This window comes from Bison bison, unplaced genomic scaffold, assembly GCF_000754665.1.
Source record: "Bison bison bison isolate TAMUID 2011002044 unplaced genomic scaffold, Bison_UMD1.0 scf7180017864453, whole genome shotgun sequence".
Classification (NCBI taxonomy): Eukaryota; Metazoa; Chordata; class Mammalia; order Artiodactyla; family Bovidae; genus Bison; species Bison bison.
Genome location: NW_011495015.1, coordinates 2,043,715 through 2,063,131, shown reverse-complemented (window position 1 = coordinate 2,063,131; position 19,417 = coordinate 2,043,715). Strand labels below are relative to the sequence as shown.

Below are 19,417 nucleotides of genomic sequence, written 5' to 3'. Positions count from 1 at the left end.
TGTTTACTTAAGATTGATTCTAGTGTTGACTTGAGGTGTTAAGGAATATACAAGGGAAAAAATCATTCCCAGTTTCCAGTTAAACTTACCTAATGGGAAAAAATATAAATAGAATAGTTGTATACAAACCATAAAACATCAACTCCTTAAAAACTGCAAGGGGAGAAAAGTCCTCAAGAACAAATTGTAAATAAGGTGCCAACAAGGAAAATAACACCTGTCATATAAGTACATATTCTTGTATTTATTTAATTGAGGAGCAGAACAAATACTACTTCCAAAACAGTTGTTCCCTTTTTTGCATCATAAAGTTCTACAGTTTGATGCTTTGTATTGCAGTGTTAAGAACTGGGAATGGAGTTACGCTTACAAGCAATTGTCATTCCAGAAATGTTCTTTTTTTTTTAATTCCACGTGTCTGGCACTTAATAGTATTAGAATATTACCACATCTTCTCCACATCTCTCCAGAGCTCTTGTCCAGTGCTCAGAACCTTACAGACACTCTAAAATGCGTCTGCAATTTGAATTTCCAGGTAAAGAATATTTGAGAGCTAGATCACTTTTAGGGGAAACTTGATGTATTCAAATAAATTGATTACCTTTATATTGTTATATATTTAGCCAAAAAAGTGAAGTTTGATGTTATCCTCTTTTGGTTAGAGTCTTCAGTTTTCTTTTAATTTTACAGGCCTGGGTTTTCTTTTCAGTTACAGGCTCCATGCATACAACATACATTTCAGCTAAGAAAAGATGCCCAACTAGGAAGGAAAAAAATCTATAAAAGGACTAAAGAATAAAGTAGCTTTTTTCAAATTATATATCAGTCTGTTACAATCTTGATTTTGTAATTGGGGGATATATTTCTTTTTTTCTTTCTTTCTTTTTTTTTTTTTTTACAGGTGGTAAAGCTGACAATCATGTTTCTTGTATAGTTACAACCGTTCACCTTTATTCAAGTTCTGTCCTTTTGGGAATCATTTGATCATTTATGCTTTTAGTAGTAAAAAAAATTCTGAAGCATATAAAATAAACTAATTTTTATTAAACTTTTTAAGTTAGTGATTGTTAATCTTTTCTGCATCAAAGAATTTTACTTAAATATCTCTCTCCAGGAAATATGAAAATGTACATATATATAAAATTTTATAGGGGACTTCCCTGGTGGTTCAGTGATTAAGTCTCTATCCTTCCATCTCAGAGCACCAGTTTGATCCCTGGTTGGGGAACTAAAATCCCACATGCCACATAGCATGGCCACAAAATGATTTTTTTTTTTAATTTTTTACATTAGTAGCCAATGTTTCCCTGAATCCAGTCCTTTTGGAGTTTTAATTATATTGTTCATACATTTTAATATTAGTTTATATATATATATAGTATATCCAGTGTATTGTGTGCTTTACAGGTGTCATGAGGTATCATACTGAAGCAGAGTCTCTGAAGCTTTTCCACAAAACTGTAGCAAAGCTCTTACATATTTTTCCATTGTATTATTTACATATAAATATGAAAAATTTTCAGAATTGAAGTATTTGCTGTATATGCTATGTTTTTCTCTCAGTATTATTTTCCTGACAGTTATCTCTTGACTAACAGGAGATTTTCTTTTTCATATTCTAGATTCTGAAGAGGCTCAATCTGTAAATCCTTCCAGCGTTGATGAAAATATTGACTCTGAGACAGAGAAAGACTCTCTCATCTGTGAAAGTAAACAGATAGTTCCCAGTAAAGCACCTCTTCCATCTGCCCTTGATGAGTATGAGTTCAAAGATGATGATGAAGAGGAAATAAATAAAATGATTGATGACAGGCATATTCTTAGGAAAGAACTGCGAAAAGAGAATGAATCTGAAGTAGAAAAGAGTAGTTTATTTGCAAAACAGGAAAAAACCTTCTATCCTAAATCATTTAAAAGTAAAAAACAAAAGCCATCTAGGGTTTTGTATTCAAGTTCTGAAAGTTCAGATGAAGAAATTCTTCAAAACAAAAAGTGTTCTGCTCCATGTTCTGTCCCTGAAACATCAAATTCTGATATTCAAACCAAAAAGGAATATGGAGTTTCAAATGAACACAAACAGAAAGGCAAAGTTAAAAGAAAATTAAAGAACCAGAACAAAAATAAAGAGAACCAAGAGCTGAAGCAAGAAAAAGAGGGGAAAGAAAATACCAGAGTAACAAACTTGACAGTTAATACTGCACTAGATTGTTCAGATAAGACCAGAGATGAGGGGAATTTTAGGAAATCTTTTAGCCCGAAAGATGATACTTCATTACATTTATTTCATATTTCCAGTGGTAAATCTCCCAAACATTCTTGTGGACTCAGTGAAAAGCAGTCAACACCACTAAAACAAGAACATTCTAAAACCTGTTTATCACCAGGAAGTTCTGAAATGTCATTACAGCCTGATCTTGTTCGGTATGATAATATAGAATCTGAATTCTTGCCAGAAAGTTCAAGTGTAAAATCTTGTAAGCATAAGGAAAAAAACAAACATCATAAAGATTTCCACTTAGAATTTGGTGAAAAGTCAAATGCCAAAATAAAAGATGATGATCACAGTCCAACATTTGAAAATTCAGATTGCACACTGAAAAAAATGGATAAAGAGGGTAAAACATTAAAAAAACATAAGTTAAAACATAAAGAAAGGGAAAAAGAAAAGCATAAAAAAGAAATTGAAGGTGAAAAGGAAAAATACAAAAGTAGGGATGGTACTAAAGAGCTGCAACGGAGTGTGGAATTTGATAGAGAGTTTTGGAAAGAGAATTTTTTTAAAAGTGATGAAACCGAAGATCTATTTTTAAGTATGGAACATGAGTCCCTAACGTTAGAAAAAAAGTCAAAGTTGGAGAAAAACGTAAAAGATGATAAATCAACTAAGGAAAAGCATATCTCCAAAGAGAGAAACTTTAAAGAAGAACGGGAAAAGATTAAAAAGGAAAGTGAGAAATCTTTTAGGGAGGAAAAAATAAAAGATTTAAAAGATGAGAGAGAGAACGTACTTACAGATAAAGAAACAGAATTCAGCTCTTTAGGTGTAAGTGCCACTGAAGAGACTATAGGGTTACATTCAGTGGAAAAGGAAATAGAAATTGAAAAGCATATGAAAGAAAGTAAGGAAAAATCTGAGAAACGATTTCAAACTAAAGATAAGGACATTGAGAGGGCTGACAGAAAAAATTCTGAAAAAGAGAAGAAGATAAAACATGAGCATAAGTCAGAGAAAGACAGATTAGATCCTAGTGAATGTGTCGACAGAATAAAAGAAAAGGACAAGCTATATTCACATCACACAGAAAAATGCCATAGAGAAGGTGAGAAGCTAAAAAACATTACTACCATTAAAAAAAACGATGACAGAGATAAAAGTAGAGAAAAGATGGATAGGAAACATGACAAAGAAAAACCTGAGAAGGAGAGACATCCAGCAGAGAGCAAAGAGAAGCACTTGATGGAAAAAAAAAACAAGCCATCAGATAATAGTGACTATACTAAATCAGAAAAAAGCAAAAATAAAGAAAAAGATAGGGAGGTAGATAAAAAGGACAAATCTAGAGACAGTGTAAATATAAGTAATTCCAAACACTTCCAGGAAGAGAGAAAGTCAAGTATAACAGACAGTAATAAAGCACAACATGAAAAAACTCTCTCTCTCAAAGAAAAAACAAAAGATGAACCTTTGAGAACTCCTGATGGAAAAGAAAAAGATAAAAAAGATATAGATAGATATAAAGAACGAGACAAACATAAGGATAAAATTCTGAGTAGTTCACTCAAACTAAAATCTGAAGCAGATAAGCCTAAACCTAAGTCATCACCAGCATCAAAAGATACTCGGCCCAAAGAAAAGAGGCTTGTGAATGACGACTTAATGCAGACCAGCTTTGAACGGATGCTGAGCCTTAAAGACTTGGAAATAGAGCAGTGGCACAGAAAACACAAGGAAAAGATTAAGCAAAAAGAAAAGGAACGGTTGAGAAATCGCAGTTGTTTAGAACTTAAAGTAAAAGATAAAGAAAAAACAAAGCATGCACTAGCTGAGTCCAAAAATAAAGAACTTACTAGATCAAAGAGTTCTGAGTTGACTGATACTTACACTAAGGAGAAACACTGTAAAGATGCTGTAAGTAATAGATCCCAATCTGTGGACACCAAAAATACGATGAGTTTAGGCAAGTCATCCTTTGTTTCAGATAATAGCTTGAACAGGTCTCCTAGATCAGAAAGTGAAAAGCCAGGTCTCAGCTCCAGGTCTGTCTCCTTGATTTCAGTGGCTAGCTCAGAAGATTCCTGCCTTACTACAATGACAACCCCAAGGCCTCCAGTTGAGTATGACTCAGACTTTATGTTAGAGGGTTCGGATTCCCAAATGTCCTTTTCCCAGTCACCATTTTTGCCAGTTGCTAAATCTCCTGCCCTTCATGACAGGGAGCTGGATAGCCTGACTGATCTATCAGAGCGGATTAAAGCATCGTATGCTAGCAGGCTTCTGACCTCCCATCTCCGGGCATCTTCTGTCGAAGATGCTAAACTAGTTACAAATGAAGGGAGATCAGCTGCAGAAGCCCGAAGGTGTAGCATGCCCTCTGTCATTTGTGAGCATACAAAGCAATTCCAAACAATATCAGAAGAGGGTAGTCAAGATGGCTCAGCTGTGCCAAGAGAGATTTGTCCTTCTCCCAAATCTGAGGTATCCTCCAACGTGCCTGAAAGAGAACTTTTGAGCGTGTCTAACATACATTCCAGTTTTGCAGCCTCTCCAACTAGATCTATAAACAGCAAATATAATTCTACTGATACAAATGTCATCAAGGGCACTGCTCCCTTGGGCGTGCTGATGGGCAGTCCTGTGCACTTAGAGTCCTCTAATCAGGTTGGTGTGATCCAAAGTAAGTCATGGGAGATGGAGTCGTTAAACACCGGAGACTTTAGCTGCCCAAATTCTGCTGCACCTGATCAAGATTCTTCTGTTCAGGGTTTTTGTAATCCTGAAAACAAAGTATTGAGAGAACAGAATATTGATTTTGTGTCCGTGCACCAGACTGAATTGCCGGCAAACACTTGTGCTCAGGATCCAGCGTCCTTTCTTCCTTCCCAGCAACCTTGCTCTTCGCATAGCCAATCACTTTCAGATGCTGAATCTATTCCCAGACATACTTCTTTGTCCTATGTCACCACTCAAGAACCAGGTATTCTACAGCAGAAAAATGCAATTCAAATGATCAGTTCTGTTTTGGATACTGATACTGAACCTACAAAAGATATGGAAAATACTTTTGTCCTAACAGACGTTCAGAAGACAGATGCCTTTGTCCCAGTGTACTCTGAAAGCACTGTTGAAGAAGCAGCACCAAATTTTGAGAAAGCTAGTACTTTGCCAGTATTGCCATCAGAAAAGGACTTTAATGGAAGTGACGGGTCTTCCCAGCCAAATCCTCATTATGCATTTAGCAAGCTAATGTTTAAGTCTTCCAGTGGCCATGAGGCTGAAAAAAGCACTTCTGATACTCAGGATACTTCACATGAAAAGGAAAACAAACTGGAGAGTTTGGTTTTGACTCACTTAAATGATAAGTGTGATTCTGATTTATGTGAGATGAATGCAGGGGTGCCAAAAGGAAACCTGAGTGAACCAGATAATCCAAAACATTGTCCTGAAAGTGAGAAGTGTTTGCTTTCCATCGAGGATGAGGAGTCACAACAAAGTACTTTATCGAGTCTGGAGAACCATCCACAGCCATCGGCTCCACCAGAAATGCATAAATACGGACACTTAGTTAAAGTAGAACTAGAGGAAAGTGCTGAAGATGATAAACCTGAAAGCCAGATCCCTCAAAGGATGACCAGAAACAAAGGAAACACAGGAGCCAGTCAAAGCAAGCAGCTTCTGGCCAGCTGTGCACTGTTGCCAGACAAAGACAGTGAGTCTGCGTCCCCTCGAGGAAGAATAAGATTAACTGAGGAGGACGACCCTCAGATTCACCACCCGCGGAAAAGGAAAGTGTCCCGGGTGCCTCAGCCGGTGCAAGTGAGTCCTTCTCTGCTGCAAGCAAAAGAGAAAACCCAGCAGTCCCTGGCCGCCATTGTAGACTCGCTGAAACTCGATGAGATTCAGCCATACAGCTCAGAGCGCGCAAATCCCTATTTTGAATACTTGCACATAAGAAAAAAGATTGAAGAAAAGCGCAAGTTGTTATGTAGTGTGATCCCTCAGGCACCTCAGTATTATGATGAATACGTGACGTTTAATGGGTCGTATCTCCTGGACGGAAACCCCTTAAGCAAGATCTGCATACCCACAGTAAGTAGCCTCGCTTGACATACACTGAGAGCCCCATTGGTAGGAATGTGATGGAGGTCACGTGTGTAGTCTTCAGTTTTCTAGTAACCACATTTTAATGGGGACTTCTCTGATAGCTCAATTGGTAAAGAATCCACCTGCAATGCAGGAGACCCCAGTTTGATTCCTGGGTCGGGAAGATATGCTGGAGAAGGGATAGGTCACCCTCTCCAGTATTCTTGGGCTTCCCTGGTGGCTCAGCTGGTAAAGAATCTGCCCGCAATGCGGGAGATCGGCGTTCATTCCCTGGGTTGGGAAGATCCCCTGGAGAAGGGAAAGGCTATCCACTCCAGTATTCTGGCCTGGAGAATTCCATGGACTGTGTAGTCCATGGGGTTGCAAAGAGTCGGAGACGACTGAGTGATTTGACTTTTGACGTTTTAAACAGTAAAAGGAGATGGGTGAAATTAATATTTCACCCAATATACCCACAATTCTATGTGAAAATATAATCAGTATAGAAGAGCTTTTGAGATAGTCTACATAAGTGTTTTTTTTGGTGCTGAGTATTTGAAACCAGGCTGGCTTGCAGTACATCTCAGTTCAGACCAGCCATGCATCAGTCAGTGCTCAGGAGTCGTGTGTGGTCTGTGCTGCCTTATTGAACAGCACTGGTCCTCGGTATTTTGTTCCTTACCCGCTGCTGCTTTCAACCATAAGGAGTTAATGCTTTTATTTCTCTGAAGGGTAACTCCTTTCCTTGTCGTTTTGATTCCATTCCCTCCAGCCTTCTTTGAAACCTTTCTGTATGAGAACACTCCTTGCTACTATATTTACAGTTTCTCTTTTCAGTGGCCATTACCCATCAACTGAACATATTTGGGTCTCCATCCTAGGGAGGAAAAAGTTATCCCTTGCTTGTGGCACTTGGTCACGCCTAGTGAGTGATCTCACACCGCACCTTAGAGAGTGATCTGTGCCCAGTGTCCCCTCTGTGTCACTTCCTGTTCATACTCTTACTGTGTGTGCACTGGCAGAGATCCCCCATGAGCTCCGAATTGACTCATTGTTTGACCTCTCCCTTTTTCTTTCTGCTTGCTCTCTGTCACGTTCGACTTCATGACCATCTGGTTCTTCATAAACTCCTCCCCTTCCTGGTTTTTCATGATGGTGTGCTCTTCTGGTTCTCTTACCTCACTAATTTTTTTCTGTCTTCTTACGGCTCTTGTACCAACCCCTTAAACATCAAAGTTCTCCAGGAGTTAATTCTTCAGTCAGCGAGGTCCTGTCTCTTTTTGTGGTTTCAGCAGCCTTCAACGCACAGTTAGTCCCAAAATGTCCTGTCGAGCCATGTCATCTCTAGAATCAGATGGCAGGCGCCTCCTGGGCACAGTCAGTTAAATGACCTCAGGCACATGTCCCAGGCTTGGTTTCCCAGTATGCTGACCCTGAGGGTTTTCCAGGAGGGTCGTAGGTGGGAGTTGTCAGAAGCTGTGCCTGCGTGTGTGCGGGAAGTAGAATTGAGGAGAGCAGGCAGGTGCCCTGAGGTGAGTGCAGTGACTGCCTGCACCTGTGGGAGCCTCAGGTGGGGAGCAGACCCTGGTGGGGGGTGGGATGGGGATGGTTATCTTGAGCTGCTGCGGAGCCTTGACCTCCAACTCTGTTTCCAGAAGGCAGGTCTAATGGCACCCACTCTGACCTCAGACCTCGAAACAGGACCCCCCAACCACTCCCTGAGAAATACGTTATTTATTGGTGGTGACACCACAGTAGAAACCCATCAGTTAACCTGGTTCTATCCCTTAGATCTGAGGACTCATTCCAGAATCGACGTTCTCTGCTGCCTGTCCCAGGGCCCTTGTCAGTATCTCTCACTTCAGCATTGCAGCAACTTTTCCACTGCTTCCTTCTCCTAGTTTCTTTCTTTTGGCACTTTCCTTTTGTTATTAAACTTATGTCTCTTTAAAAACAATAAAAAGCTGTTTCCTTGTTGAAGTATCTCAGCTGTGATTTGCTGGCTCCCCATTGGCCACACATAAAAAAACCCACATCTGAGCACAGCAGCCGATTGACCCATCTCCCCACTCCTGCTTCATCATCTCACCACTTATCCGAGTCACTCAGCCTTTCAGCCACACTGAGCTCCCTCTTCTGTGGAGTCTCTGCTCACTGCCTGGGTCCTTTGGCTGTGCTCTTCGCTCTACATGCAATGCTTCGCCAGGGCCATTTTTCTCTCCTCTTCCGTCATCGAGTGAGCTGTGATGTCACTCTGGGCAGGATCTTGTCGGAACAGAATTGCTTATATCTTCCTTAAACCTACCCAGGATGTTACAGTTAACTGTTTACAGGCCTGCCTCTCCCTTTGAGCTATAATCTTATGAAGGGCTGGGACACTGCAGGTCCCTTGGAGAATGATGCCTGCCTCTGTCTTCAACCCTGAATACACTACTGACTTCCGTAACTGTGTTCTACCTGCTTCTGGATGTCTTCTGAATGTCCCACAACATAGGACAAGATGAGGAGAAAGCAGAGGGAAAGTGTCCTCAAAAAGCCTCCACATACTCCTTCTCTACAGATGCATGTATTTTGAGAATTCCCAGATTTGTATATTCTGCACAAACCCCTCTCCTTGGCTTCTTTTATACTAGCTGGTCTACTCAACATTTCAGCACTGAACTTGCCCCTAACCTGCTTCTCTCTCCTCAGGTCCCCTCTTGTAGTCTCTGTTAGCAGCCATCCAGTCCTGTGAGTCCTCAGCTGCTCCCTCTTTTTTATCCTCAGTCACCCACAGTTTTAGACCCCATCCCTTTCTCTGCCTCCCCCTTTCACACCAGTGCAGCAGTGACCTGCTTCCTTCATTCCTTGCTTATAGTCGCGTCCCCCAATAGCTGTTCTCCAGTACAGCTGTGAGCTATTAAGACCTTTCCCTGGTTCCCTATTACATATAAAATTTACCCCAATGTGTTACACATAATGTGATCCACAGCGTGTTAATTAAATACCTTCTTCAGTGGGGAAAGAGGGATATTTTTCATGACCAAATAAGTTTGGGAAACATCATTAATCAAAAAATAGATTTCTTCACTGTAGGATTCCTAAAACTATTAAAATTTAATTTGTTAATTATGAGATATGTAAATAAATGTGTGTGTGTGTGTGTGTGTATGTGTGTGTGTGTGTATCCATACACAGTGTTTCCCAACCTCACTTGTTCTCGGACCATTTCCTGTAAACCATGTTTGTGGACCCAGCGTTCTGTGAGTCACGCCTGGAGAAGCACAGTGTGCAGGGTAGACTACAACCTGTAGTACTGGGCCCTGCTGCTCTCTCCATACTGCCCTCTCTGCTCTCACACTTGATGCTCCAGGAACTCAGGCCTGCCTGTAGGTGCCTCCTGACACCAGACTGCTTGTCTCAGGCAGTGATCGTATTGTTCTGTCCTGTGTGAATTAGCTCCCTCCCTCCTTTCTCTTTTCCCCCACAACTAACTTCTCTGAACTCTTTACTCTGGCTCTTCCTTTAAGGTGGAGCTCGGGCATGACCCTCTCAGAGAAGCCTTCTCTGACACTCCAGTCTCAAAGGAGGAGGTGTTTTCCCTGTGCCACTTGAAGGATCACCTGTGTGACTTTTCAAAACTGAAATAATAGCACCAAAGTGTACTCTTGCCTCTTACTAAATTTAAAGAAGTTTTAAGACACAAATCAAATGTATAATTAGAGACCTGAAAAATGATCAGTCCCAATAAGCTGTTTTATAGAATAGTCTGCATTGACTCAACTGATTGAATCCTAGTGGTGTTAAACTGTTTACTGTTTATAGAGTCTTGATTAGGTCCAATTTTGCGTCTTTGGCAAGTGTTTCAGGTATAGTACTGCACTGTCCCTGCAGCCACATGTCAGTATCTCCTTGTGCCCCTGCCAAAAGAGTCCCCCAAAGTTATTGCTTTGTGCCAGGATGTTCTGAGAAACCTTTGTGTCTTCACTCGAGTATGTTGACAGTTAATAAAAGCTGGGGGCAGAGGGAGAATATGCAGGGGTCACAGACAGTTGCTGCCATACTTGGGTGTCTCTGTATTTACGCTCAAGAGTGTGCTCGAGACTGAGTCAGCTTTCTTAAGCTCCAGCATCTGTCAAAAAGCACAGTTCATGATAATGATCAAATCAGAGGTGAACTACCATAAGCTCTTTGGAGAATGGATACACAAAGTGAGATATCACATTTGTAATGAAGTTTGAAAACCACAGCTCTGTTAAAAGACAGTTTCATCTATTTTTATAGAAGTTAATTCACTAAATATAAGACTCTGCAGTTTTGTGTTTGGATTTTGTCATGTCTACGGAGAGACTTTACCTACTGTACACTCAGACTGCCATCATCTTTAGGACTGTTGTGTGGTGTCTTTGTGTGTGTGTTATTCCTTCCTCCCTCTCTGTGAACTGTCACATACTGACGCTCTAAAACGTGTCTGCGACAAACAACTCCCTCCATCCTCATTTGTTCTTTGGGATTTGCTGTGGCCTCAGAAGTAAAATGTGTACGTTTTGCTTTCTTTCAGAGCATTTCAAATGTGTAATGTTTTGCTTTCTTTCAAAGAGTTGAAAAGTAACAACCAGTTGTGAAATTGTTACTTACTGTATTATTTAATTCAAAGAACGTAAGAATTTATGTTGTCATTACGTTCTGCACTACAAAGTTTTAATTTTATAGAAATAGCTGATTATTGTAAATGTAATCTAATATTTTCAACTTTTTTTTTTTTAATTAGATTACACCCCCACCTTCACTGTCAGATCCACTTAAAGAGCTTTTTCGACAACAGGAAGTTGTCAGGATGAAACTACGTTTGCAGCACAGTATTGAAAGGGTAAGAAATGTTTAAATTCACTTAAGCAAAAAATAACAGTAGATTATGATGGCCTACAGTTTTTTATTAGTGAATCTTCCTTATTTAGAACTATTTTGGGAAATGGCTTGATTTTATCTTTGTTCTTCTGCAGTTAGAGAATTTTTAAGCCTGTTTTTGGATAGCCATTCCTGTGTTACAATTTATGTTCAGTATTTATTTGATACACAGAAACCTCTTAAAATTTCTCAGTGTCATTTGCCTAATCTGCAGGCTGGTAGCAGTGAATTCCTGTATAGGTATATGGGTTTCCAGGTTCTGAGATTGTTGCTTGGTACCAGCTGCCATGGTGCAGAATCATACTGAGGCTGCACTCCTTGGTCCTTTTGGTCTGCTTTAGTATTCCAGTCTCTGGTGGTTAGTTTTGGCATGAAATGACAAGAGAACAAACCTGTCTATTTATAGAAATCATCAAAGTAACTTGGATTGATAAAAATAATAAATTACCTTCTATATCTCTTCTGGGACGATCAGGGACTTTCTGAAAATGTGATGTAAGTTATGACCCTTCTTTACAGACACATAGATTCTTATACAAGTAAAACCTTGTATGTAATTTCTTCATTCATGATTGATTCTCTAGGGTAGAGGTTCTTAACCTTTTTTGTGCCATGGATTCCTATATAAAACCTTTGCTCAGAATAATGCTTGTAAATGAATGAAATAAATTTATAGTATTACAAAGAGAAAAGCAAATAAAGACGCACTCAAACAGCTCACAACACTGCATGACCCACATCAGTGAACAGTTTGTTAGCAGAAAGAAGGTAGGTCATATAACCCACATCAGTAGCCATTTCAGCCACAAGCTTGTGGTATATTTCATCTGTGCATGTAGCCATGTTACAAATGCCTTGCTGTTACAGAAGAGAAGCAGCCACCACGCCACCACAATGGAGTACCACTTCAGAACACTTAGAATGCATATAATAAACAGACAGATAATAACAAATGTTGGTAAGGGTTTGAAAAACTGGAATCTTCTATTTTGTTGGCAAGAACATAAAATGACACAACTGCTGTTGAATTAGTTCAGTCACTCAGTCGTGTCCAACTCTTTGTGACCCCATGGACTGCAGCACACCAGGCCTCCCTGTCCATCACCAGCTCCCAGAGTTTGCTATTGAATACATTTTGGCAATTTGTTAACAAATTAAACATAAACCTACCATATGACCCAGCAATCCCACTCATAGTTATTTACCCAAGATAAATAAAAACACACATTCAAACAAAGAACTGAGCATGAATGTTCATAGCAGCCTTATTCTCTGTGTCCCAAAGGAGCCATCAACTGATGAACAGATAAATAAAATGAAAAAATGAATGGAAGTGATGTGTGCTACAACACAGATGAACCTTGAAAACATGTGACATGAAAGAAGCCAGTCACAAAGACCACACACTGTTTGATTCCACCTGTATGAAATGTTCATAACAAGTAAATTCATAGAAACCAGAAGTAGAGTTGAGGTTGTCAGAGGCAGAAGGGGAATGCAGAGTGACTGCTGGTGGGCCCAGGGTATTCCTTCCTGGGGTGACAAAAATGTCCTGGAGTTAAGCGGTGACAATTGAATATCTTGGTAAATACAGTGAGCCCGCCATATCCACAGGTTCCATATTCATGGAGTCAATCAACTGTGAATCAAAATACTCAGGAAAAAAAATTCCAGAAAGTTCTAATAAGCAAAACTTGATTTTGCCACATACTGGCAAATTTACCTAGCGTTTACATTGTCTTAGGTATTGTAAGTAATCTAAAGATGACTTAAAGTATATGGGAGTATGTGTGTAGGTTATATGCAAATATGGTGCCATTTTATATAAGGGACTTGCACATCCATGAATTTTGGTATCCACAAGGGTCCTGGAACCCATCCCCCACAGATACCAGCAGATGACTGTATGTTATTAATGAAAGCCATCATTGTACATTTTCAGAAGATCATTTTTTAAAAGAGACTGCCAATTTTGGAAAGAAAATTTACTTTTAGAATTCTCAAAGTTATCAAATTTCTCAGCCTTACTATGAAAGAAAAACTGCTCTGAGATTTAAGTTCTTTTAACATTTTAAGTGATTTTTTTTTTTTTGAAAAACAAGTGGTTGAAGAGTTTTTGTTTTTTTTTTAAATTCTTTGTTCAACTAGGAAAAACTCATTGTATCCAATGAACAGGAGGTTCTTCGGGTTCATTACAGAGCTGCAAGGACACTGGCAAATCAGACACTGCCATTCAGCGCATGCACGGTTCTCCTGGACGCGGAAGTGTACAGCGTGCCCCTGGATGCCCAGGTAAGGTCTCCCTGCTGCCTCAGTGCCCCCAGGACAGCAGCACCTCTGGCAGTTGGTATCCTCGGACAAACCTGAGTTCAGCAGTCAGTAAAGCACAGAGGCGAAAATGAGTGAAGCACTTCCAGATCACCTGGCTCTCTGAACGTCAGGTTTATATCATTAAATCAAGACAATTACAGAACAGATACGTGTGTGTTTATGATAGCCTCATTTTATAGATAACTTGTAAATTGTTTCTGTCATGGATTTTATACCCCGATCCTGACCTTCAAGTAACTGGGAAGCTTAAAGCTGGAAGCTAAAAAAAATTGGCAGGTAGAACCCGGGTTGAGTCAGTGCTGAGAGAAGGCTAGGCTTTATTTGGATCTTGGGTGTTGGGATAAATTAAAAGAACTATGGGAAGCTGTAGCTGTAGTTTGAAAATATGTACTGCCACATATAAATTTCAGGAATCCAGAACCAGACATCAGTCATCAGAATTTTTTTGTGGTTCATAAACCAGAATGAAATTTACCCATCATAAGAGAATATAATAGTATAAACAAGACAATGAAGGATTATCACCAAAAAAGTCTAGGAAATGCTGGATTTTTTTAAAAAAGTTATTTATTTGGCTGTGCTGGGTCTTCATTGCTATGTACAGGCTTTCTCTAGTGCGGAGAGTGGGGGCTACTCTCTGGTTGCAGTGCACAGGCTTCTCACAGGCGGGAGCTTCTCATGTTGAAGGGCCTGGGCTCTAGGCAAATAGGCTTCAATAGTTGCGGCTCGAGGGCCAAGTTACTCTGCAGCTTGTGGGAACCTCCTGGACCAGGGATCAAACCCATGTACCTTGAACTGGCAGGCAGATTGTTATCCACTGTACCACCAGGGAAGTCCCAGGAAATGCTGTTATAAATCAGGCCAACCATAGAAACACAAAGTATACACAGTATATTACAGAGAAAATTACTTAGTTCTTTCTGGGCTTTATTTTTCTCATCTGTTTAAAAAGAAAAAAAGGAGTCCCAGACGGGTCATAAAGAGAATTTCTGAAAAGAAGTGAATTTTCCTAGTAAATCCAGAATGATCAGAGACTAAAAAGGATCATGCCACGGTCAGCAGAAGAACGTAGTCATCATCTTGAGAACGACTGTGGGCCTGTTGCCTGTCCTTGTACAGCTGGCCTTACAGTTGGTAGACAGTCTCTCTCGACTGAGGAGCAGGCTTGTCCAGGTGAACAGAGCTGCAGAGGGTCTAAGGAACAAGTCCACTTGCTTAGGTAGGCTATTCTCTTATCAGACCTCTTCATTTTCCAGATAAACTTGTAATATTAAAAAGGATTGAATGATAAAATTTAAAATAGTCAACACATCTTTCCTGAAGACCAGGGCAAAAGTGGTCACAGCTCAGAATGCGGGCAGTGTGGTAGTGGGGCTGCCTGAGGCCTGGATACCCCTGTGGCGGTGCTGGTGGTCAGGTTGGGTGGGGCAGTCATGGAGGCAGCTGCCTGGTGGGCCTGGTGCTGCCTGTTGCCTGGGCATTAGAATGAGGCCTTCACAAGTCAATTCTCAAACAAGATGTAAAGAGATGCTCTTAACCCCATTTACAGAATAGAAAATTGAAGGAGTATGTAATCAATTTGAAATTACACAATAGGATACAAAGCTGACATTTGAATTGCCTATCTTAAAGAAATACCAAAACTGGTATTACTAAGAGTCGGTGTAGTATTTCCTTATAAACTCTTCAAAGAATAGGTCCTAAAAGGAATCAGTCCTGGGAGAAACACCAGCCCCAGAGCCCTGTCTGCCTCCGTGTTGTTGTTTCCTCCCAATATGTGATAAGCGAGAGTTGTTAGTAGCTCAGTTGCGTCCAACTCTTTGCGACCCCACGGACTGCAGCACTCCGGACTCCTCTGGCCATTCCCAAGCAAGAATGGACTTCCCAAGCAAGAATACTGGAGTGGGTTGATATTACCTTCTCCAGCGATCTTCCCCACCCAGGGATCAAACCCAAGTCTCCTGAGTTGCAGGCAGATTCTTCACCAGGTCTGAGCCAACTGTCACATTAAAATGAGTTTCATTATCAGTTATATGTTAATAAGGTCACAGGCATTTAATACATCATATGACATGCCTTTTTGAGACATTTTTGACTCACAGAGCAGTAGGGTTCTCTCTACTTACTTACTAAAACCAACATCCTAATAATTCTAATAACTAATCAGCTCAGTATGGAAATATTTTATTAGCCTGTTTAAATACTCAGATTAGATGTTATCTTTATTTGAAATATACTTTGATCATTCCTTTAAAAGTAGAATATACTATAAAAAGATACAATGGCATATAGATTTTTTTAAGTAGGTTATTTTATTTTGTAATATCCAACTATTTTATACTGTTTCAGTCTGATGACAGTAAAACTTCTGTGAGGGATCGCTTTAATGCAAGACAGTTCATGTCGTGGTTACAAGATGTGGATGATAAATTCGACAAATTAAAGGTATGTATGTTTAGAAGTTCACTAACTGGATGCTTCCCCTTCGTCAGTAGAAACTGTTGCTGTGTGATAGAGGAGTGGTTAGGAAACGAAAGATGGTAGGCTGTGAATCCTCATGCTGGTCGCACTTTGGAAGATAAATGAAGAAAAGGACCCCCCCCATTTTTTGAGTCCAATTTAGTATCAAAGGTGCAGCTGCCACAGAAAAAGCTTTTTCTAAAGGGGGTCTTCGTGCTTGTTAGGAGGGGGAAAACAGGGAGAGAAGAAATGTTATTTTGCCAGTAGTCTGTAAAGAAAATTGTTTGGCTTGAATTATTTTTAAAAATCACTCTTCCTTAGATTTTCATAATTCTTCTGATAATTTGAAATTGTATTGCTTGAAAGAACAGTTTCAAATTGAAGTCTGTTAGATGAGTATGAAGTCACAGGCCCAGAAGGATTTGGTATATGGATACAGATATAAGACAGGGTAAACCAGAAATGGACGTAACTCAGAAACTTCACATACCCTAGTATATCCATCTTGCTCCCTAAAGAAACAATGCATGAGATTAATTTTTAAACAAAGCAGTTAAATAATCAATTCTTCTCTTCTCTTAAATAGACCTGTCTTTTAATGAGGCAACAGCATGAAGCTGCAGCTTTAAATGCCGTCCAGAGGTTAGAATGGCAGCTCAAACTCCAGGAACTTGATCCTGCCACCTATAAATCTATCAGCATCTATGAAATTCAGGAGTTTTACGTTCCGCTGGTTGATGTTAACGATGACTTTGAATTGACTCCTATATAGCAGCCGTTACTTCCTGATGGTGTCTTAAACAAATGAGGCTCAAGAGTGTTATGCTGTGGAATGCTGCCTTTTGACAAAAATACGATATTATGCCTTCACAATTGTTGGTAAAGTTCAACTAAAGTTGGTGATGTAGTAAACACTGTCATTTTATTAAAAATGAAAAGAATTATTTTGGATCTTAGATCCAAGCAGTTTCTAACTGAACCCTACTATTTATATTGGTGGAAGGTGACTCACATTAGAGCCTGTTGGCAGATGTCATAGTTGAGTAGGGAGCAGAGGGGCTGCTAATGGCGCTGGAAGCTGTTAGCGCTCTGTGTACGAGATGACTGCAGGTGTTCAGGTTCTGTCACAGTCTGCTAAAATAGATCAATAAACTAAAAGGCGCAGTTCCTACCAAATAGTTTCTAATGTGGAAGGAAAACTTGGCACAAAATTTCTTCAGTTTATTTTATCTGTAAGTTAATTGTATAGCTTTCTTTTCGAAAGTTTTAATATTGTCTTCCTTTTTAATAACTTATTTTATACATATTGTGCAGATGTAAATCTTGTAATTAATGGTCAAAATGTATACAAAGGGATTGGTAGTCAAAACATATACAAAGAGATAATTGTAAAACTGTTTTGTCTAATGTTTTATTGGACCAAAGTTGTAGTTTGTATGGTATGGAGTGTAGTGATAGTGTGTTGAGGTAGCAGGACCTTTAAATAAGGCATGCGTGTCTGCGTTAGCTTGTTGCCATCACAGAATTGTAGAGACTGTGACTTAGCTGCATGCTCCCTGTAACTTAACCCTCTCCACAGTGATGCCTGGCGGTGGTGTAAGGTGTTTCACACCAGTCTCCCAGGGTAGGGCCTTTGGCTTACTATGTTGGACATTTTATTTAGAATTAGTCATGCAAAGAAACAGCTCTTTCTTCATCTCACGATAGAGCCTATTCTCCCTCCCCCCAAAAAATGCCTTTGAATGAAAATTCTGAAATTATAAATGTCTATTTTAATACTCAAGTATGAAAGAATCTGTGAATATATGTAAATATGTTTAATAAATTTTATTGGTCATGTTAAATCATTGTAAAACTTTTTTACATTGCTCAAATATAATGTTTTAAGCTTAATAACCTTTGCACTTTTAAATAAAAACTGAGTACTCAAGAAAGAAATACTTGGTAGTCACAATAAGTAAAAACAATGGGCATATTCCTATTGACCTCTGCAGTGTTTATGAAAAATTAATATGTTGTATTTTTTCCTTGTATCAAGATACAAAACATATACTTTTCAGAATTTTATAATTAAAGTAAGATTTGGTATGCTGTTTTTTAGTAAAATAATTAGCAATATACGTAGAAAAAGTCCAGTTTCTCCTATAACATGATGTCAATTAAATGTTCAGGAATATTTCAGATTTGAAACCTGCTGCTAAACTTATTAAACATTTTTGGAAAGAAAATTAGGTTATATGTAAAATTGATCATAAGTATATGAAATAAAATTTACAGAACTTTCCATAATACCTTCTTGAATTATAAAATAATACTGGATGTTTTTTATTCCAGTAGAAGTAAAGAGAATATATAAGGAATAAAGTGATTTAAATTCAGCTAGCAAGTTGGAAGTCCCAGCTAATGGGAAAGAATGTAAAATTGAAGTTTTTGAGTGCAAAGGTATATATTAAGCTTAGGGGTTTTGAATTTTTACTTCAGTTTATATTTTAATTCATACTGTACTTGGCATGCGCAATAAAGCAGCACATGTGAAAAATACACAGTGCAAGGACTTTATTATAAAGATTGGATGTAGTAGTCTTTAGAAATTTAGATGAAAGATTTTGGCCTTTTTTATTGGATAAATGAGGCCAAGAAAGGCAGGGTAGATTTTAAAGCACTGGTTTTGTTGAAGTTAAGTTTATTAAGGCTGGGAACATTAAAAGCTAATTTATAAAAGCAATACTTTTTAATATGAAAAAATTAATGCAAATTTTGTTTATACTTTACCTAAAAGTAAAAAAACCAGATTACTGAGCATTGAAGTCACAGAAAATACAAGAAGGGGAAGTTCATACAGCATTTTGTTCTGATGGTTCAACCAGAGATGGGGGACGGGGAAAAAAATGAAATCACTGTTTGGCCAAACAGAACAAGCTGCAGAAGAGAAAAACCAAGCAAGCGGAAATCTGGCATTTTTTAGTCACCCCAGCGTCTTAGTAAACTAACCACAGTTCTCTCCCTCTTCAACGGTACCTCAAGTTGCTGGAGCCTGTCTGCCATGATTCTGCCTCTGCAGATTTCCTCTGTAAAGTGACTCAAAGCTAATTGGAATAGCTTAGGAAAAAAAAAAAGTGAATGCCTTGTCCGGAGGAATTTATACTTAAGTAGTTAAGGGCTCTTGATATTAAAGATATTCTGAAGCTCTGAAATGCTAGAAAAAAACTTGGAATGAAGTCTATGCCTAAAATGATATAGGATTCTGAAAGAAATAAAAGGATGGTTAGTTTAATCAGTGATTTTTTTTAACTATTCAAATATCATGAACAAGATACTAAATTGTACCTAAGGATTTGTATTTCTTTAAATCTTGTTCTAAATCATATCTGTTTAATAAATGACTAGTTGATATTTGTGCATGTTATTTAATAAAGAGTTATATTTTTATAGAAAAAA

The 19,417-nt window shown here is 38.9% G+C and overlaps 1 protein-coding gene across 3 annotated transcripts in view; it reads left to right on the top strand.

Moving 5' to 3' along the window:
- Positions 1 to 19,417, top strand: part of ANKRD12 (ankyrin repeat domain 12) — a 98,764-nt gene extending 79,347 nt beyond the window's left edge. For all 3 annotated transcript variants that reach the window (XM_010859086.1, XM_010859087.1, XM_010859085.1), the window contains 5 exons: positions 1,623 to 6,307; positions 11,052 to 11,150; positions 13,337 to 13,480; positions 15,869 to 15,964; positions 16,566 to 19,417. In XM_010859086.1, coding sequence (XP_010857388.1) covers positions 1,623 to 6,307; positions 11,052 to 11,150; positions 13,337 to 13,480; positions 15,869 to 15,964; positions 16,566 to 16,751 — 5,210 coding nt within the window. In that variant the 3' untranslated portion in view covers positions 16,752 to 19,417. The remainder of the gene's footprint in view (positions 1 to 1,622; positions 6,308 to 11,051; positions 11,151 to 13,336; positions 13,481 to 15,868; positions 15,965 to 16,565) is intronic.